We start from the raw sequence: 22,505 nt of genomic DNA, 5'->3' as shown, positions 1-22,505 counted from the left end.
ATCTCTACACTCTCTCACATCTGTCTTCTTTCCACTTGGCCACTACTCAGTTCAGATCCTCAGTAACAATAGTTTGCTAAATGGTCTCTCTGCTTCAAGTTTTTTCCCATTCCAATCTTTCATACAGCTGCCAAAGTGAATTTAAAAATGAAAGTTTTTAAGTCTTACCAAATCATTCATTTTTATAGTATTGATATTATAAATTTGTCTGGTTCTCGTTCTCACTTCTATATTAGTTCATACTAATCTTCTGAGATCTCTATGAGACCATCCCTGTCATCATTTCTTACAATACAATAATAATCTTACATTACTTTCTTAATACCACAATTTGTTCAGCTACTCCTCAAGTGATGGATACTACCTCTTTACTTTCCAGTTCTTTGCCACTACAAAAATTTCTGCCAGAAACAATTTTAAACATATAGGTCCTTTTTCTCTTTGACCTCTCTAGAGAGTAGTCTGTTCTAGACTTCCTAACTGTGTGACTAGGTTGTCATGTATTTAACCTCCATCAGTCTAATTGTCTTCTTCTGAGAAATGGAAATTATGATAGTACGGTCCTTATAGTGTTGTGATCAAATGAGATTTGTAAAATTCCTTACAAATTTTTAAGTGCTGTTGTTAAGTGGCTGTTTTTATAAATCTAAATTGACCTTTGAAGCGCTTCATAATCTGGCCTCCTCCTTTTCCAACCTTAGTAGGTGTTATTTTTGTACATGCCATAATCTAGACAAAATAGCTTTCTGTTTCTCATTGCTGGGCCTGGAGTCAGGAAGATTCATTTCCCTGAATTCAAATCCAGCTTTAGACGTTTAACTTGCTGTGTGGTCCTGGGCAAGTCACTTAACCCTTTTTGCTTCAGTTTTCTCAGCTGTAAAATGAGTGGGAGAAGAAAAAGGAAAATCATTCCAGTATGTTTGTCAAGAAAACCTCAGGGGCAGCTAGTTAGTGTGGGGGATAGAGCACCAGTCCTGAAGTCCGGAGGACTTGAATTCAAATCTGGCCTCAGACACTTAACACTTCCTAGCTATATGACCCTGGGCAAGTCATTTAACCCCAATTGCCTCAGCAAAAAAGAAAAAAGAAAACCTCAAATGAAGTTATGAAGAGTTGGATATAACATTGTTTTAAATCCAATGTAAAAAAGATGTGTTGCAAACAATTTACAAATAGTGACATAAAACATTTTTATTATAAATTCTTTTTACCTGGTTAATTCTTACCAGATACTGTAATTTATTTTATTATATTTATTATTTTTTGGGGGGGGGGAGAGGAAGCATTTGAGGTTAAGTGATTTTCCTGGGGTCATAAAACAAATAATTATCTAAGGTTAGATTTGAATTCAAGTTCTGAATTTGCTGAATTCTTTTATTTTTATTTTTATTTTTATTTTTATTTTTTTTGAGGCTGGGGTTAAGTGACTTGCCCAGGGTCACACAGCTAGGAAGTGTTAAGTGTCTGAGACCAGATTTGAACTCTGGTCCTCCTGAATTCAAGGTTGGTGCTCTATCCACTGTGCCACCTAGCTGCTCCCGAATACAGAATTTTATAATTCTGAAGAACATTCAAATCAGTTTTGAAATCCTATTTAAATGCCATAATTTTGGCATGGGATGCTAGATCTCCACAAGGCCAAGTAGATAGTTTCAATAAATCAAAATAATAAAAAATCCTTTCATCATTGTTAAAAGATTCATGTATCAAATTATATTGCCTTGCAATCTTCTTGGAAGAGCATTATGTTTTTATCATTATTAAATGGAATATCTTCAGAGTTATCTGACTTACTTAAATCTTCAGCTTTGAGTCATACTTTCCAGTACCAGTCTTTGTTTTCTAAAACTCTTATATTGCATTTGATTTTGGGGCCTTCTGAATATTTCATCTTGACTGTACTGCAGTTTGAAGTAATGAAAATTCTCAAAAAAAAAAAAAAATCAGTCATTAAAACAATCTTGCAAGAAATTAATTTTAGTTAATCTCTATGACAAATCAGGATAAGCAAAATGCATTTATGCTGCAGGATATGTGTGCCATACAGCAGTAGCTATTCATTAAGCTATATAACACCTTTCATAGACTGAATACTTGACCAATTTATAATTCAAACCAATTCAAATTTTTTTACAATATCTTTCTTGGCTTGATTTTCATTGAATTGGTGATGAACAGAATATGTTTTATGGGAAAAAGTTATTTTATTTTTTATATCTTAAAATATATTTTATCTGTATTTTATGTCATTTCATTTTTTTTTTTTTCATTAAAACTTTTTATTTCCTTTTTTTTCCCCTGAGGCAATTGGGGTTAAGTGATTTGTCCAAGGTCACACTGCTAGGAAGTGTTAAATTCAATCTGAGACCAGATTTCAGGGTTGGTGCTCCATTCATTGTGCCACCTAGCTGCCCAAGCTTTTCATTAAAAATTGGGCTCCAACCATTTAGGAATTTGAGTGTTTATTTTGGAACTCACTGAAAATTTTAAAAATGTTGGACCTTAAAATAATTCATTTGTTGGTGGAATGATTAAAATGCTTAAAAGAAAAAATCATTTTTTTTCAAACATTTAAAAAAGTTGTTTGGAAGCTGCCTTTACATATGAATAGATGATAAGATAATTACAAATTATGTTGTCTTTTAATTCTCTTGGGGGAGAGTTTTGTGAGGCTGTAGATACAGCCTCTGGCTTATGGTACCATGTGTATTTTTAAATATTAACACTATTTCTTTAAGAATATTCTGTAATTCTTTTTCACCAGATCAAGCCAGTTTTCCTATAATAAATATTCTTTTGTTTCAGTGGTTACCGAGGAGCCAATGCCAAAGCTAACCACAGAAGAATATATAATTCAGAGGCAGAGGAAACTACAAGAGAAAAAAATACACATTGCTGCCTTGGCATCTGCCATCTTATCTGATCCAGAGTCCAATGTATGTAACTTTAAACTCTTTGAGACTGTTATTTAAAGAGCTGTTGCAAACTCTGAATGTTTTTAGTCCCAATTTTATTCACTTGACCTAAGTAAGGGATGAAGTATGATGCAAGGGAAAGAGCAAAGGAAAAGGGGGTCAGGAAACCAGAATTTGGCTCTCAACTATGCCAGACTGGGTGATTTGGGATATAGTTAGTAGATGCTTACTGATTATTTGAAGGCTTTTTTTTTTTTTTTGTTTGTTTGTTTGTTTGTTTGTTTGTTTGTTTGTTTGATTGATTCTCTCTGCTTGGGTTTACTGGATAGTTGCTGTACACATGATTTTAATTATGTTGTATAGCAGGGCCAGAGTTGAACAATACAGAATTATGTCATATTTTAAGATGACTCAACACATGATTCTCCCCTGCCCCCCAACTAAATTAAGTAAAAATATCATAGCTGAGCACTTCTCTATTTTTGATTACAAAGAACTTTTCTTCATAATAAGTCTGTGAAGTGGGTTATGTAAATGTCATCACTACCATTTTACCATTAGGGACCAGGAACTCGCATTATGTGACTTATGCATAATTGCATAGATAAATAGTGTGGTATTGAAGCTTCCAGTTTCCAGACTGGTGTTCTAATAAGCCTTATGTTTTTCATAATACAGAATTATTTGTTTTAAGTATGATTCTATTTACAAAAAAGTAATTACAAAATAATTTTCAGGGTCACATCTGTCACCTAAGGAATACTCTCCTCTAAGTCTTTGGCATTTTGGTTTTCAGGCTTCCATTGTCAGTATAATTCTTTGTGTAGTGTTGTGATGAAAGTCCATCTTAGTGCTTGATTTTGGGCATTGTCTACTAGTGCTTGCTGCTTTTACTTGTTGTAATTTAGTTTTCTATTCCACAACTTATTTCTTTAACAGATTAAGAAGTTGAAAGAATTGCGTGCCATGCTTATGGAACAGGATCCTGATGTAGCTGTCATTGTACGGAAACTGGTGATGGTTTCTCTGATGGAGCTATTTAAAGACATTACTCCCTCCTACAAAATTCGACCTCTAACAGAAACAGAAAAGGCATCTAAGGTATTATTGAAAATTTTCCAAGCTAGTCTCTCTTATGTGTGGCTTACCAAGAAATTGCAGATTGAGAAAGACTTTTCTCCATGTCAATTTAACAGCTTCTTAAGAGTGATGCTATCTTAGTCAAAAAGCCAGGTATGTCAAAATGATGAGAAAACTCCTCCTTTATTGAGATGCAGGAAAAGAAATGTTCTCTTTGATTGGGACTGTCACAATTGGCTGTAGCTAGGAAGATAGGTTGGCCTTGAGGTATGGATGATCACATGTCTCTGGTAATTAAGGAAAATTAATTAGTATATAGGACCCAACTGTTTATAGTAGTCTTTACTAGAAAAATAAAATCACCCCAATCATAATCTTCCCACTTCAGTTTTCCATGGGAAACCAGATGATCCCTAATTTTAACAAGAAAGAAGACAGGAGAGTCATCTCCGAGGAGAACCCCAGTCCAACCTTTGTGTTTTTTTCTGAAACTGAGAGCCCAGATATTTTTGTGGTCTTTGTGTATATTATCTTGGTTCTATTTAACTTCACCACTATATATGGATTTTCATGTTTCTCTGAATTTCTTACTTATACCTTTATTACTACATCATAGTATTCTATTATATACACATACTATAGCTAAAAAAATAAAAATTGATAAATACCTAATTGGTTTTTGGTTCTAGTATACTCTAGAAGGTTGAGGTATTTTTTTCTTGGGATACATGCTGAGTAATGCAATCACTGAGTTTAAGATGTAGATAGATCAATCAATCTTCTTGCATAGTTAGAAACTGAAATCTAGAATAATTGAACCATTTCACAGTTTTTTTTCTCTATGAATTATTGTACTTGGATTCTTCATGGCCCTTTCATCCTTTTTTTTTTTTTTTTTTTTTAATCATCTGTCATCTTTGCCAGTTTATGGGGGGCAGGGGAAACCTCATTTGTCTAAGATTGCATTTCATTTACTATAAGTGATTTGAACAATATTTTAATGTAGTCATTTATAGTTAGTAATTCTTTAAAAAAAATTTTTACATCCTTTGGTCACTTATCTATTGGGGATGGATCGCTTCTATATTTTATTTAGTTGCCAAATTTTTCATATTTTCTATAAATATTTTTCCCTAACTGTTCTTTTTGTTTTAATTACATTGCTTTTCTGTTTGCAAAAATATATTTTGTATAATGTAATCAAGAATATTTCTCCTGTTCCCAACAGTTCCTTCTTTTTGTTGAAGTAAAAAAATTACCATTTCTCATAATTGATATATTCATTTTTGTTCATCTTTTCTAGCAGGCTTTGCTTTTTTTTTTTTTTTTTTGGGGGGGGGGGGTTGGTCTCTGATCTTACCAGAATATACTGGAGTGTTTGATGTAAGATCTGGGTCTATTTTCCTTTCTTTCCAAGTTACCAATCAATTTTCCAAAATACATACTTTTCCAGTTTTTATTTACTGAAACCCCCATCATAATATTATCATTTTGCTGTATTAATCCAACCATCTATGAACATTGAATGTCCTTCAACTTGTTTTAAGTACTTTAGTCTGTTCTAGATGTATAGTCATTATATAGAGTCTCTTTGGTTGATTTACAATATATTTCTTATAAGTGGTGTTTATTGTTACTTATTATCTTTATTACTAGTAAATAAAAATGAAGATGTTTTGGCCTTAATATTATATAATATTTTATATTATAGTGTATCCTATGATTTACAGTTTCCATTAAATTTTTGGTCAGAGTGGCAGATTTCCTTCTACCATGTTTATGTTTTCTAAAAATAATATTTCATACTTTGTTTCTAAAATCAGTTTTTTCAAATATCTTTTTTCTTTCTTATGGCAGCATTTTATTCTTGAAAATAAGAACCAGTGTCATAAAATATTTCTTCTCTAAACTGGTAGCTATTTAAGAGAGTGAAGACAATACTGGAGGTTGAGTTTGAGAGGAGAGTTGGTAAAGAGGGAAACTCATTATTCTCATTATGCCTTTCATGTTATTTTAGTCCCACGTTATGGAACTTTTGAGTGTTTCTATACAAGAATCTTAAAGATCAGTAATACAGTATTAGATCTTTGAATCTCAGCATAAAGGGGTTTTAAACCAAGCTTATATTAAAAAGTATTACGTGTGTCTATAATTTGTGAATGGAATATTACTATGTATTCTAAGGGCTTGTCATATTTGCCAGCTGTTTAAGCTATATGAAACACTCTCCAGATGTTTACCAGCTGTAAAAGACAGATAGCCTTTTTTGTAGTATCTACTAGAAAACATGATTTTAGTTCTGGCTCTCTTGCTTATTAGCTGAATAAAGCTTCCTGTTTTTAGGAATTGTACATGCAGTACATGTTTCTATGGTGTCATAGAGAAAGTACTCTATAAATATATAAAAACGTAAAATAACCCTTGTTAATTTGAGGGGCAAATTGTGTATTTTGTAAAACCCTCAATTCTGATATTTGTGTTTTAATTGTGCTATTTGTAAATTGCAAAACTTTGGCTTTGAAAAGTAAATTTTTGTCTTTTTACAGGTTCGAAAAGAAACCCAGAAACTAAGAGAATTTGAAGAAGGTCTAGTAAGCCAGTATAAATTTTATTTGGAAAATCTGGAACAAATAATCAAAGGTAAGATAATTTTTCAGTGTTTTTGTTGGTATTTGCTTCAAAATATTTTGTTTCACAAGGAAAGAAGAATGACATTGAGCACAAATATTTATAATAAATTCTTGAGAATTTCACCATAAGTTCATGCCTGGGGGATGATGATGTTTTCTACCAAACTGCCCTTTTTTTTTCTTTTTCTTTTTCTTTTCTTTTCTTTTTTTTTTTTTTTTTGTTTCTTTCTCTGCTCTCAAGAACAGACTTTGGACATAGATGGAGAAGGGAAGTAGACATCATCCTTGTCCATTACATTTACTTTGTACAGATGGACTCTGTACTGGACTCATTTCCTGGCTGGCAAGCTAGTTGGGGAGCACATGGGATGTATATAATATTAGTTATTGAGGCAACATGGAGGAGTAAACCTGCACTCAACAAGACCCGAGTTCAAAATTGTCCTTAAGCATTTGTTAGTTCTATGTCCTTGGGCAAAATCCTTAATCTTTGCCTTGCCTCAGTTTCCTCATTTGTAAAGTGAGGGGGGTTGTACATGATGATCTCTAAAGACCCTTAAAGCTTTAAATTTAGGATACCTCTGAAGTCCTGAATGTCAGTCTTTTTTTTTTTTTTTTTTTTTTTTTCCTTATTAACTATATCTGGCTTCCTAAGGTCCTTTTAAAATAGAGATTGGCAGAGTTTTGGGATCTTTGTGAGTACCTGGTCAAATATACTCCTGGATTTCACTGCTAGGTTACAGCAATTAACTTTTAAAATTCGAACATGCTGTATTAATGGGTATATAGTTCCACTATACATTTTTTTTCAGGTCAAATATATTGCTAAAGATGCTTTTTAAGCCAGTTTACCATGTTATCTAACTTTTTGTTCTTATATATAAATGATTGAATCATGCTAATAATTTGCTAACACACATGCCTCTACAAGCGGTTTTTGTGGGAAGATAACTCACAAGGGTGGGGGAAGGGGTGTCTCTTGGACCAGTGCTTTCAAACTCATAAAAGACAGTCTCTGTGGCCTTGTATTTATTCAGAAAAAAACAGAAGTTAACACTATTTTATTTTTATTTTGTTAAGCATTTCCCAGTTGTATTTTAATCTGGTTTAGGCTGTACCCAGGAATTTTGCAAGGCATTATGTATGACATTTTTGTTTTGAAGGATTACATTCTAGCTGAGAATACAAAATATGCACATGAAATAATTTGAAAATAAAATACGAATTACAGAAAACAATATAGTAGAGTAGAAATTGTATTGATGGTGATGTTAGCTGTAAGGGAGAACTCCAGGTTTAATTGAAAAATATTTCTATTGGAAATAAGGGATAGGAAAGAATAGGTGGAGATGGAAGATAAGATATGAGGCACAGATATACATAGAAGTGGAAGTGTCTTATTTAACAAGTTTTGGATCTAGTTGACTGATTTGGCTGAAAGGAAAGGCATGGGGGAAGAATGATGAGAGATCAGGGTGAAGAAGTACTTTAAAAGCTAGTTGACAAATTTCTATTTAACAAATGTAATGGCTTCTGTCAGGAAGAAATGTGGATGTGATCTTAGGATGAGAGAGACTAGTAAATCACTAATTGCTGTTATCCTAGGCTCCTAAATTTTTTCAGTAGCTTAGCTAGCTGTTTCTAGCCTCTCTTGAGTATGATTCATCTTCACAGAACCACCAGAAGACTAATAAATTGTAAAGAATGAGAGAGGTACAAAGGAGACAAATAGTATCAGTTTGATATTCTTGTATATGCGATGGTAAAAGGTGAATGGGATGACACAATATTGTCAGCTGGAATAATACAGTATTTATTATTTATTATTATTTAATTTTATTTTGGTATTTACTATTATTTTGGTGTTAGTCTGGTATGGATTTTCTAGTGGGGGAACACAGGACTTAGCCCCTGTCCTTCACTTTATCCAAAATTGATTCATCATATGATCATAGATCTAAAGCCAGGAGAGACCTTAGAGATCATCAGTCTGCTCCCCTCATTCTGTTTTTGAGGACCAGAGGAGTGATGGGACTTCTTGGCCAAGGTCAAACAAAGTCATAAGTGGCAGAACTGGGATTTGAATCCTGGTGTTCTGACTGCTGTTACTCTATGTCTATTCACTATTCTGCCTCATGGAGACTTGGAGAAGAATCCAGATAATATGATTAAGAGATTTGCAGCCTATGCCAAAAGTCGATGGATTTTAGTGTGTCATGTTTGCTAGAAAAGCCTGAATATGCTCATCTGAAATGTGGAGATTGAGAGGGGAATCTTCTAGAATCCCAGGATGTACCGATAGAAATGGGCAGCTCATGTCAGAGCGTAGAAAGAGTTTAGGAGTTCCCAATATTGGGGGAGAAAGGGCAGTCTTAATTAAGGAATGCAATGTTAGGAAGAGGACAAAACTGGATAGGAAAAGCCAGAACTTCTCCACTGATGTCCTTGCTCAGCCTGTGACTGTGATAAAAGTTAATTAAGGATGGACAGGGTTCTTCTGAATTAAGATTCTGAATAACCTCTGGGGAGAGTGAAGTTAATAAGTCTTAACTAATTTTATATGTCATCTAGTGTTGAGCACAGTGCTCTACAAAAAGTAGATGCTTACTAAAGTTCTATTGGGAGAATAAATAGGAGACCACCCCCATAAGTGGATATAAGCATTGAATTAAATGACCTCCAGCCTCATTGGCTAAATTGTATATTTGTAAACCACCCTAATTTTGAGTTCCCTGAGATTCTTTTATGCTGTTAATGTGGAGCTGAACTGAGTGCTGCACTGTATTTGATATAGTGTGTTATTGGGCTGCTAGAAAAGAGAAAGCTAAGAGGGTGGGAGTGGAGGGGGAGATGGGCTCTGGGGAAGAAATCTGCCCATCTCATCCCCCTTTTTCTTTTGACTCCCTCAATAGTCATACAAAAGTGACCTAAGACAAGCAAGAGGGCATGATTCTGGGTGGAAGTATTCTATTTAAATATGACATTTTAAATGGAAAACTAACTAGAGGTACTTTGCTTCTACTGAAGTTATTGTCTTTTAAAATAGTTGTTATTACTATATCATTTAAGGTTTCTAAGGATTTGATAGAATGGATAAGATGCTAATTTCCATTATTAAAATTTACCTCTTAATAAAGAGGAAATATATCTTTCTCTTAGAGATATGGGTGATACATTAGGTATACAATGTTATATATTCATTATCCCCATTTTTCTCCATTATGTAGGAGGTCTTGGAATGTGTATATATTTTGGGAAGTGATTATGATGGAGGAAAGGAACAGAAATAAAAAAGTTATTAAGGAAAAGACAAGTACTGTCTGTTAAATAACATTTACTTCTTAGAATTGGAATAAAAGCTAAGGATAGTCACATGAGAAATGCATATGTAATATTGAATGGCATTTCTAAATCTTTAAATTTTCCCAAGTGTATACTAAAAGAGAAATTTAAAGAGATGATGAGCAATATAATTTGTTACATAATATATTTGGATACAAGTTCTGATTTAGGGCACTTGTAACAATAACTTTGTGGGGAAGCATTATGAGTTGGATGGGTTTTGACTCACAGGTAAATTCAATAACCAAAGTTGTCTTTTGATTAGACTGGAAGCAAAGAAAACTGAAGAAAAGTAATGTTGTCTCCTTAAAGGCATATAAAGGTCTGGCACAGGTTGCTGTGAAGAGCTTGTGTGAGCTATTGGTAGCACTCCCTCACTTTAACTTCCACAATAATATCATCGTATTGATTGTCCCTCTTATGAATGACAAGACAAAACTGGTACGTATTCTTCAATGTTCATTTTGTTAGAAAATGTTTAAAAACAAAATCATTCCAAAATTACCAAAGTTATCTATCTCCCATTTTATCTTTGTTTCTATTATGACTAATAATGTTTCTTTACAAGTTAGATTTTAAAAAAAATTAGCAAAACTATCAAGAAAATTTTAATTATTTCTTTACCAATTTTTTTTGCATGTTACTTGTTTTTAAATGTGATCTTAAACAATCACGAGTTCTGTATACACAGAGCAAAAAGGATTATATAGAAATTGACTATTATGTACAATTTTAATTTTTAAAAAGCAGATTATAAATGCAATATATAGTTTTCAAAAAATGCCATTCTCTGTGATTCTTTCTGTCCCTGTTCTGTGAATTTAATATAATGCTTCACTGACCCTTTTCCCCCACCTCTTTTTAGAAGGGAGGGACGGTGGGTGGGTAGTGTCAGCCTTATTTTCATCCCTTTCTGTGGCTTCCCCAGCAAGGAAAGGGGGAATTTTAAAAAAAAATATCTATGGTCAAGCCAAATAATTCTATTTTGGCCACTTTCCAAAAATGTATCTCATTCTTTATTTTGAGCTCGTCACATTTGTCAGAAGTCTTCTGGATCAATATTCTTAGAAGCTCTTTGGAGTCTTTTCATTGTTGTTACTTTATAAATTTTTTTTTTTTTTGGTTGTTTTCACTTCATTTTATACAAATTTTTCCCATATTCTTTGAAAGCTTTTCCTTTTGTCATTTCTTATGTCTCAATTATATTGTCTTACTTTCATATACCCTAAGTTTAGCCATGCTTTCTTATGCATTTTGTTTGTTTGTTTGTTTGTTTTCTGTTTATAGATTTATTAGCAATACTGACTCAAAGGTCACAGTTTAGTGACACTGAATAGCTCCAAATTAACTTTCCAGAATAGCTGGACCATATTATAGTTTTAACAACATTGTATTAATGTATCTGTTCCTGCACATTATTTTCTGTTTTTCTTCTTTTTGTTCACTTTATTGGTGTGAAGTGGAACTGAGGTTGTTTTAACAAACATTTTTCTAATTTGTGATTTGGAACATTTTTTCACATGGTTGTTGATAGCTTGAATGTCTTTGAAAACGTCCTATTCTTTTTTTTTTTTTTTTTTTACTGTTTATCTATTGGGAAATGGCTCTTGTTCCTATAATTAGAATCATTCTTACATATCTTGGATATGAGACCTTTAGCAGAGAAATTTTCTGCTAAGATTTTTCCAAGTTAACAGATTAGGAATTTAATTGCATGTAAATTGGTACTGTGCTTTGTGTTTCAGATTTCTGAAATGTGTTGTGAGGCAGTACAGAAGCTCTTTAAACAAGATAAACTGGGCCATGCTTCTCTTGGTGTTATTAAAGTAATATCTGGTTTTGTGAAGAGTCAAAATTATGTTGTTAGGCCAGAGGTAAAGATTTATTTTCTTTCTTAGATTCCTATTCTGGATGTAAAAGTATATTTCATAATTGCATTAGCCCTCCTACCTTATTTTTCCTGAGTAATCACAGATTATTGCAGTTGTACTTAGATTTTTTGGAGGTGAGGTTTCTGGATTTGTAATTTATTGTTATAGGAAACTCCTGCCACTAACATAGCACCTGTAGTTTTGGCTGCCTAAGGCACTGAGAAGATCAGGGACTAATTAGATGGGATGGTGGGACTTGACTCTAGATCTTCCTGACACTAGGACTGCCTTTTATAAATCTAGTGGGAGAAAACTCTTGAGTCTTTCTTTACTCTAGATAGAAATTGAGAGATTTTTAAAAAATCAGATATGAATATAAATTTAGACCTTTTTAATAAGGGAATTATAGTAGTGGTAAATAATCAGGACAAGGCATTGTAACAATTGCTAAGATATTAAATTTAAAGAGGAACTAGGTTTTTGAATTCCAATACTTCCTACATGTCACCATGATATGTTTTTGAGCTTCAATTTCCTTGTGTCTACAATAAGAAGGAATTGGACTAGATGACCTTTAAGATCTTTTTTTGACTCTAAATCCTATGACCTAATAGCTTCCTGGATTTAATATTATTATTACTTATTGTTTTTCCCTCCAAACATTTAAAATGTTAGGAAAAAATTTATAGTGGACCTCCGACTTGCTGATAAGTGATATTTATGTAAAAGGGTTCTTTATATCTATTATTTCACTTGAGCTCCCCACGGAGTTCAAAGGCCAGGTTTATGCTTTTAGGTTTTCTTTTTGAGAAGCCTAAGTAGATATTCCTTTAATCAGAAATACTTTATGTACTGAGAAGTTTGTATTTTGGAATAGTTATTGAGGTTCATGACTTTATTCCTAGCATTGTTGCTTTTTGCTTTGTATGGTTTTCTAGAAGAAAGAATAAGGCTTTAAACCACTTGGGGTTTTTTTTGGACAACAAATTATTTTTGCTGTACTCATACATGTACTTCTGGTGACTCATTAATAAAACAAACATTACCCTTAACTTGACAATGCTGGTCTAAGTCTTCAAGAGCATTTTGACTGAGAACATGTAGGAATAAAAGTGAGGCAGGGAAGTGTTGGTTAGCATTTTTTGGCATCTTGCAAATAGCTTTTAAAAAAAAAATCTGAGTGTCCCTCAGATAACTTTTTCTAATCTGCTACCATTGGAAACATTTAATCATTCCCATACTTTTAATTACTCTATACCAATACCGTTTTATCTGACATTTCATATTAAAGGTTGTTGTGGGAAATGAGAAAAAGTTTCAAATGGAAGATAAAATGCAATTTTTTCGGGAAGAATGTATAAAATAATTCTTGATAATTCTTTTGCTATGTCACATGTTTTCTTTTTTTTAAATCATTAGTTGTTAAAATCGTTCCTATATCTAAGAATCAAAGAAATAGAAGTGAAGAAAGACACTGAAGACATCAATGCACCAAAAAAATTCATGTCTTACAAGGAGAAGAGAAAATCTCTTTCAAGAATGCAAAGGAAGGTCTGATTTCTTTTCTCTTTTATTGATTGTTGTATTTGACTTGTACAACCATAGAAAGATTTGAAGAATCTTAATTTAGTTCTTATAAATAAGTACTTTGTCAGACCAACTTGCAGGGATCATTGTAGCAGTCAGTAAAGTAAGGTCTTCTTTGGGCCAGAGTTGGGAGTAGCTGGTGGCGAAGTGGATGGAGTCCTGGCTCTGGAGTTTAGTTGAGAGAAACATTATGGATGTATATGGCTGTGTACCTCTGTATAAATGTGTGCATTTGTAAGTATGTGTGTAATTTGTGTGCATGTGATAGATACATACACACATAGACATGTATAACCTTCACTTTTCTCCACTTATACAAACTCCATTCCACACTCAGGTTCTCATTGTCTCTTAACTAGACTATTATAATTTGTTTTTCTCTCTCTCATGTCTTTCCCCGCTCCAATCTGTCCTCCATATTCCCTTTCTTGGGTTTTCCCAGTTGCCCATATCTTCCCTGAAAGATAACCACATTTCTACTTTGTTGGTATCCTTTATGACGATATATGAACTTCTTCTCTTCTCTGTTAGAAGATATGCTTTCAGAGGGCAAGAGCCACACAGTGGTCTCTGGCACTTAGCACTGTTTTGGCGCATAATAGGTATTTAATAAATGTTTGCTCTTTAATCATTAGACCAAGCAATTGGCATATGGCAGTGGAGATTCCCTGGTTTATTGGTTCTTTTATTAGAGACAACTTTTAATTTAGAAAATGTTTTGTTGATGTGTGTTAAATTTTGTTTACTTCTATTTTTAGTGGAAGAAAGCAGAGGAGAAACTAGAACGAGAGCTTCGGGAAGCAGAAGCTTCGGAGAGTACTGAAAAAAAGTTGAAACTGGTGAGCACTGGGACTGACCTTCTGTTTTTTGACTCTTTGTTTTGGTGTGTGATGGTAGTTAAAAGTCCAATACTATGGGGGAGTTTTGTTTTATGTGAAGCTTTATATGAAGCTGATAGGATTCTGTGTGGATGAAAGGTATCTATCTTCATTTCACTTTGTCAGAGGTTAGAAGATTATTTTTAAAGGAAGAAAACTAAGGTTTCAGTGTGTCGTAGTAACTCAGAAGGAAATGTTTTATTGACTTTTTTTGGTACCTCTTCCCATAGCACACAGAGACGCTGAACATGGTGTTTGTTACCTACTTTAGAATACTGAAGAAAGCCCAGAGGTCACCTCTTCTGCCAGCAGTCCTAGAAGGTCTTGCCAAGTAAGGTCTCTGTAGTTTGGACAGTTTTATTTGTTTATGAAGTACAACAGATGTGATGAGCCATAGGTTCTGAGAGACTTGTTAAAAGCCTATCAGATCAGTAAGCTTTTATTAGGCGTTGTGAAAAGGACGAGTTAAAACACAATCAGTGAGATATTTTCTGCTTGATAAAAGCTGACTTTCTAATGAGGAAAGACGTGGTTTGTCCATAGTTGTTTGCATGTTGTCTCCTCCTCAGGCTTCAGAGGAGGCATTGTCTTTCCCTTTTCTTTCTGTCCCCAGTGCTTAGCATAGTGCCTGAAGTAATATCAGAAGTAAGACTCAAAAGATAGGTTGGTGTCAAATTGTGTAGGGCAGAGATATAAAATGTGCTCCCCACCAGACCAACTGCATGGGACTCTGATTAAAATATAGTTGGGAAATACTTAACAAAACTATCATGTTGTTTTTAAACTAGACTAGTGTGTGACTACAGAGATCTTTTTAGCCTGCAGATTAGATTAGTGGCTCTTGTTTCTATTTGAGTTTGACGCCATTGGTATACGACTTGAAAAGCCAAAAGGAGATTTACATTTTATTCTATAGGTAATAGGGAGCTTTTGTAGTTGATAGATTTGGAGAGTGACATAGTTAGATTTATATTTTGGTAGCAGTATACAGGATAGGCTAGAGTCAAAGAGATTTAAGATGGGGTAGTAGACTGCATTTTTTTGGTTGTTCAGTAGTCAAGAATTGTTTTTACATTTTAAAGAAAGTTTTTATTGTATCTGAAAACATAAAACCCCGTTAGTTTGTGGGCCCTACAACAAGCTGGCCCCAGCCCTGATTTAGGAAGGAGATGTGATAAGCACTTGAACTAAGAAATCAGAGGGAGATGGAGAGAGAAGCAGCAACATTGTGTGATCCATTGGATGTGTGGGGCCAAGGAAAATGAGGGCTGGGAGTAATGCTGAGTTTATGAACCTCAGAAAACAGAAGGATTTCAAGAGAAATAGGAGATGAGGAAAGTTTGGGAGTGAAAGATAAATCAGTTCAGTTTTGACCAGATTGAGTTTGAAAAGTCTAGTAACTAATTGGTGATGTGGGACTGAAGCTTGGGAAAGAGGATGTTCAGATTTATCTGTGACATCATTGCCTTATCTACTCCCCTCAGTTGAATATTGATGACTATTTATTTTACTTTCCTGGTTCCTCATTTATACCTCTTGACTGCTTTCTTATGTCTTTATTAAATTTTCTACCTCACTTTATTTTTTTCCTCTCTATTTTTAAAATCAGTTTTTATTGAATATTTTTGTTTTGATATCACCTTCATTTTTCAATATAAGCCTCCTTCCTTTATTTCCCAGACATCAGTTCCTCCATATCAAAGAATAAAAAAGGAAAAATGTCAATTGAGCAAGATTAATCAACAGATTTTAGGTCTGACATTTTATGCAATTTTCCTTTTCCATAGTTACCTTAATTCTTTTTTGGGATCAGTCTTTGTTAGTATAATTTCATAGCATTGTTTTATTATTCTTTTTGTTTATAATGTTACAATCATTATATAAATTGTTTTCTTGGCTTTGTTTACTTGACATCACTTTACATACATATATATATATATATATTTTTTTTTTTTTTGCTAAGGCAATTGGAGTTAAGTAACTTGCTCAGGGTCACACAGCTAGGAAGTGTTAAATGTTTGAGGCCAGATTTGAACTCAGGTCCTCCTGACTTCAGGGCTCTATCCATTGTGCCACCTAGCTGCCCCACTTTATTTTTTTTTAAATAGTATTTTAATTGATTTTTAAAATATCAGCATAATTCCCCTTTCTGCATTTTTCCTACCTTGTTGTAGAGAGCCATGCTACATAACAAATATATATTTTTTCTTTCATTTGATGTTTTATGATTAGTTTGAGAACTATTTGTTCATACCTTTGACCACCAATAGGTTTTTTCCTTATATATTTGTGCTACCTATGTATCTTAGTTGCCAGCCACTCATCAATGATGTGATTCAAAAATATTTTTTCTCCAATGCTGTTGTCCTTCTTTTCCTAGTTGCATTAATTTTGTTTGCATGATGCTTTTCAGTTTTGTGTAATGGAAATTATTAGTGGTCTGTGCCAATCTGATGGTCGTTTCTCAGTCCTTCTTTTTGACCCTCTAACACTTGACACTGATGACTCCCTTCCTCTTGTATAAGTCTATCTTATCTTCTTTGCTTTTAGAACAAAAGGATCTCCTATTTGACTTTCTTTTCTGTCTCTACTGTGACTCTTCATCCATATATGCCTTTGTGTATGATTTCTTATTTGTTGACCTCATTAGCTTCCTTGAGTTTAAATAGCTTTATGCAGTTAACTCCCAGATCAGTATATCCAGCCCTAGATCCTCTCTTGAGCATTTAACCTATTAGATATTTTGAATTAAATATCCCATTGACATTTTAAATTCAATATATTCAAAGCAAGTCATTACCTTCCCCCTAAATCCTCCTTTATACTGGAGTTTCCTATTTTTGTTGAGGGCCCCCCTTGAAAAAGTCTCAAAAATGGGACACCTGGAACCAGGTCTTGATGTCCTCCTCTTCCTCCTCAGCGTGGTAGCCATTCTTACAGTGTTCAGGTTCCAAGGACCTGAAGTCCAATGCCTTTTCCTCTTCTTTCTTCCACTCATGAAGCACAGCTTCTCTTGTTGCATGGTCACCCATCCTAGTCCAAGTGTTGTTTGCCCAGGTTACATTCCCTATCAGCCACTAACACCTTCCCCTGCATGCCCATACCCCCTCATCCCTGGGTTGATTTTCATTTTGTTTCCTTGGGGCTTGTCACCATCAAGGCTGAGATGAACCTTGGCCAGATTGAGTAGAAAGAGCAACTGCATTGAGAGTCTGCTGATAAGCTACCCTTTGAACCCCCCGAACATTAATATTAAAGCCATATGGCCCTTTGAATTGTCTTATCATTATTAACTGAGGGCAGTTTCTTTGGGATTGTTCCAGTGCCTAATAAATATACTTTCATAGACTCAGGGCATTGGCTCAGGTATGTTTGCAGTATTTCAATACGCAAGCTGAATTCGTGTAATATTCTTCTCTAAAATGCAATCTGCTCTTGTTGGGGTTTCCTTAAGGTCTCTGGAGGCAGCCTTAGTTTCAGTTCAGTAATCACCCCAAATGCAGCCAGGTATTAAAGTCCAAATCTTTTATTGTCTCTTTCCAAGTCTTGTCTGGTTAGCTTTCTTAGAGGCCTTCTGTAGTCTTGGTTCTGAGAGCTTGACCTCTGACTTCTGAATCTCCCCAACTTCCAAGGGTTTGTGCTTGAGCCTCCAGCCACAACAAAGGTGGAAGATGAAATGAATCTGTCTCAGCCTCCAAGAGCTTCTAGTGCGCTTGTCCTTCTGGCCCTGAGAGCTTCTTGCTTATATGTCCCACAGAGTATACACCAATCATTATATGAATAAGAAACCATTATTTGTTGTAGGAGTAAATCAGTGCTAACCTATATTTAACCACTGTCTCCTCAGTTCCACTAAGTACCTTGTTTCAAGTTCTGGCCCATAACAAATTCAGAAACTGCTTACTTTTGCATTTAGCTTGGCACCTGACAAAATTTGGACTTTACATATGAACATTTTTAGAGTAGTGGTCATGTAACTGTGAACATTTCTTGATCAGTTCCTCAAGACAATTTGCTCAGGTTAGAAGCTGTAGATAGATTACTAATCTGCACTGATGGATAGACTTTTGACAGTGGGATTTTCTAAAACTGACAACAATAGAAATCTGGACCAAGAAACATTTTTTTTCATGATGCTTTTAAGTTTCATTCCCACCTGTTTGTCATGCCTTTGGTATACTCTTATTTTTGAGTATAATCTGTTGTTTCATTATAGGTTTGCACATCTCATAAATGTGGAGTTTTTTGATGACTTATTAGTCGTTCTGCATACTCTCATAGAGTCTGGTGTAAGTAATTTTGTTGATGGATTATTTGTCCGAATGTGAAATTTTCAAGTGTGTTTCCTAATATCCATCTTTCCTTATAGGAACTAAGCTACCGAGAGTGTCTTCATTGTGTTCATACTGCTTTCCACATTCTTTCTGGCCAAGGCAAGTTTTCTACTAAGTAAAGGGTTGGTGATCTGTAGCATGGATGGAACTGTGCTTTATTTGCGGCTTTCTGTTTTAAATAGGTGATGTTCTAAATATTGATCCTATGAAGTTCTATACACATCTCTACAAAACTTTGTTTAAATTACATGCAGGTATGTTCATGATAATTCATATTTTTAATCAGATATACTTTTTACTGATATTGAACATTGATTTTGAAATCAGATTTGTTACAACACTTCAGTTTTTAATAGGCTGATATGAAGTGACTACAGTAAAAATTAGAAAATAGTTTTCCCTTTTGATCAACTACCATAATTTTGAGTAGATTGCAATACGATGGGATTATTTTTGTCATTAGGATCTTTCGAGGCAAATTAGGCCACTTTTTCTTTTCTTTCCAACTGTTTATCTCATTTCATTAAAGCATAGTGCTCAGCAGGAGTCTTATTTTTGGCTGAAGAGTCCTTTACAGGAGAAATCAATGATACTACTCACCTGACGTTAATCACTGTCTGGGACAATGGAGTAGCTGCTTAGTTGCTCTGAAGCTAGGAATTTAGTGTTTGAATAATGAACGAATGCTTGGATTTAGCAAAATTTAAATCAAAAAGAAAAAAAAAAAGCAGACAACAAAAAAAAAAATGGTGAAAATACTATGTTGTACTCTACATTCAGTCCCCATAGTCCTCTCTCTGCATGCAGATGGCTCTCTCCATCACAAGTTTATTGGAATTGGCCTGAATCACTTCATTGTTGAAAAGAACCAAGTCAGTTGATCATCATAATCTTTTTATTACCATGTACAATGTTCTCTTGTTACTCAGCATCAGTTCATGTAAGTCTCTCCATGGCTCTCTGAAATCATCTTGTAGAACCATAATATTCCATTACATTCATATACCATCTTACTCAGCCATTCCCCACCTGATGGGCCTTTTTACTACAAAAAGGGCTACCACAAACATTTTTGCATATGTGGGTTCTTGGATGTTCTTTTACCTCTATAATATACAAATTCAATTTAAACCTTTTCAGATAGGCCTTAGAGTGGAAAAATGCTTCTCTAACTGGCTGCTGGCAGTAGAGGTGGTGATGAAAAGGATGGGAGGGAGCCTGGGAGGGAATTTTTAGGGAGGTGTAGAGAGATGAGTGGGGTAAGAACACATTTTGGGTTGGAGTTTTGGCCGTATGTGTCACATGCTTGTATGTGATGTTCAGTCATTTTTCAATTATGTCTAACTCTTCATGACCCTATTTGGAGTTTTCTTGGCAATGATACTGAAGTGTTTGGCCCTTTCCTTCTCCAGCTCATTTTACAGATGAGGAAACTGAGGCAAACTGACTTGCCTAGGATTACACAACTAATAAGTGTCTGAGGCTGGATTTGAACTCAGAAAGAGAGGAATCTTCCTGACTCCAGACCCAGAACTCTACCTGCTGCACTACCTAGCTGCCCTATTTTTGTAATAGTCCTCCAGTAAGCTTCAGTTCTTAGAGTTAGAGACATACTGAATCTCCATGTCATTGGGACTGAAAATGTTTTCTGTAGCACTGGTATGATGATAGCACTGGTATGGAATGATAGGAGCCCATTGAGCTTTGGAACTGAAGGGAGCCTTCCCTGAGGTTTTTGGATGAAAAAGCACAAGAAACCCATCCTGAAATGATCTTTCCTATCTGTGCTAGGTGCTACTAATGAGGATGTTGAAATTGTCCTTCAATGTCTTGACGTTATGCTGACCAAACGCAGAAAACAGGTTTCTCAACAGCGAGCCCTTGCTTTCATAAAACGCCTTTGCACCTTAGCTCTTCACGTCCTACCAGATTCAAGTATTGGCATTCTAGCAACTAACAGAGTTTTGATGCATGTGAGTGTTGGGAATGCACTTGAAGAAAGCACTTGATGCTTTTGTGTAGGGACTGAAAGTGGGGGGAGTATAGCTTTTCGGTTTCATGCTGTATTATCTTGAAGGTAAGTCGGGAATCTTAAAAGGATGCATAAAGATTGAACACTTTTATTGTCTTGTAGTACAACTCTTTCCTTTATGGCTCTGTTTTTAGACTTTTCCAAAGACAGATCTACTGCTTGACAATGAATCTCAGGGGAGTGGAATTTTTCTTCCTGAACTGGATGAGCCAGAGTACTGCAATGCTCAGAACACTGCTCTTTGGGAATTGCATGCACTTCGGGTAAGATTTAGTGTCTCCTTTAGGGGACAGTTTTTTTTAGTCTAGTGGTCTCTAAATAACTATTTCTACTATGATAGTTAATAAATTGATCTCCTATGCACATTAGTTTCATGTCAATTGCTGCCAAGTTCTCATAATAATATATTTGGTTTTGATCCTTGACTGTTCTTTACAGCATTGGGAAAAAACAGGAAGGGTGATAGAGACCTTATAGTCAAGCCTCTTTTTTTATTGATGAGGAACTCTATTTCAAGATTATTTGTAAAGGTTAATTATACATATTCAAGTCAACATCAAAAGACCATAGACATGTACTATCCACCTCCAGAGAAAGAATTGACAAATAGAAGTATGCTTGGTATGATTTTTATCTACTGTTTTCCTTCCATTTATCTGTCCATCCATTTGTCTATCCGTACATCGGTAACCACTTTTAGGGAAGAGTGGGGGGAGAGAGGATTGTTACAAAATGTTAGAAAAAATAAATTTTAAAAAAAGTGAAAATGTCCAGAAGAAAAGAAATCACATTTGTACTGCAGTGAGAGAATTATGAGCTACTCCATTGATAACTTGGTGACTATATTGACTGTCATAAGCCTAGTGAGGCACCTCTGGATCTGTTTTCTTGATGTACTTCTGGTTGAGTCCTATGTATAATCTTAGTTTTCTCAAAGTGGTATGCTTGCAATACCATGCAAATGCTTATAGTCATCATGTACTTTTCTTTCAGAGACATTATCATCCTGTGGTTCAGAGATTTGCATCTCACCTGATTGCTGGAGCACCCTCTGAAGGTTCTGAAGCTCTCAGACCAGATTTAAGTCGGAGGTGATGGTCATAGTACAATACCTTAAAACAAACCTTAGGAGTCTGTTGATTTTGGTTTATTCATTACTGTAGACTTAAATTGGTTTTTGTATTTGATTGCATTTACAGTTTATTTTGGAGTGACTTCAGCTTTATTCTGAATGCTAATTTTTCCTTCTTGGCTATTGGAAGTTCTGAAAACATTTTTGCTTCTTTGTAAAAGAATTTTTAAAGGACATTCCTTTGCAAAAGAGAGCAAAGATAGCTTAGGTAGGAAGGTGGTGATCGTGAAGATGAGGGTTGATATGGATTCAGGATGTAACTAGAAAACAGAAAAGGAGATTCCTGTTAACCTGGTGACTGATCCCAGCAAGCCTATGCATGTTGTTGAGGAAACTTGATTTCTGAAGAAGCTGCAGCTGAATGTCTCCTCAGTGGTGGAGGACAGCTCTTTTTAGGGACTACACTCTAATAGCTTGTCCTTATCTTCTTGTTCTTTCCTGCTTGGCACTGACATAGCAGGTGCACAAGAGCCCCTAGTGGAAGGCTATATTAGTGTACAATATTGCTGTAAGTCTTGTTTAGAGAGATTTTAATTTCATTTCTTTCTTACCTTTTGATTGCAAGGCCCTTTTAGTCCTTTTCTTTCTCTTTGACTCTCTGGGATGTTTTTCTTTTTACCCATGTTGAACCTTGATCCCTCTCTATACCCTAAATTGGATGTCCAGGAAATGAGATCTTCTTGTGGATTCTCTGCCTCTAGTCT

At 34.7% G+C, this 22,505-nt stretch overlaps 1 protein-coding gene across 2 annotated transcripts in view; it reads left to right on the top strand.

The window, feature by feature from the left end:
• The window catches only part of NOC3L (NOC3 like DNA replication regulator), a 31,547-nt gene that overhangs the window by 6,077 nt on the left and 2,965 nt on the right, over positions 1–22,505 (top strand). The window contains exons 6-19 of one of the 2 annotated variants that reach the window (XM_074295920.1): positions 2,806–2,936; positions 3,855–4,016; positions 6,542–6,635; positions 10,233–10,408; positions 11,713–11,841; positions 13,258–13,389; positions 14,184–14,264; positions 14,534–14,634; positions 18,520–18,592; positions 18,673–18,736; positions 18,820–18,891; positions 20,429–20,610; positions 20,804–20,932; positions 21,663–21,760. In XM_074295920.1, coding sequence (XP_074152021.1) covers positions 2,806–2,936; positions 3,855–4,016; positions 6,542–6,635; positions 10,233–10,408; positions 11,713–11,841; positions 13,258–13,389; positions 14,184–14,264; positions 14,534–14,634; positions 18,520–18,592; positions 18,673–18,736; positions 18,820–18,891; positions 20,429–20,610; positions 20,804–20,932; positions 21,663–21,760 — 1,624 coding nt within the window. The remainder of the gene's footprint in view (positions 1–2,805; positions 2,937–3,854; positions 4,017–6,541; positions 6,636–10,232; positions 10,409–11,712; positions 11,842–13,257; positions 13,390–14,183; positions 14,265–14,533; positions 14,635–18,519; positions 18,593–18,672; positions 18,737–18,819; positions 18,892–20,428; positions 20,611–20,803; positions 20,933–21,662; positions 21,761–22,505) is intronic. The other variant, XM_074295921.1, reaches the window with a different exon arrangement.

This window comes from Sminthopsis crassicaudata, chromosome 2 (genome assembly GCF_048593235.1).
Source record: "Sminthopsis crassicaudata isolate SCR6 chromosome 2, ASM4859323v1, whole genome shotgun sequence".
NCBI classification, from domain to species: Eukaryota; Metazoa; Chordata; class Mammalia; order Dasyuromorphia; family Dasyuridae; genus Sminthopsis; species Sminthopsis crassicaudata.
This window is presented reverse-complemented; position numbering and strand designations above follow the sequence as displayed.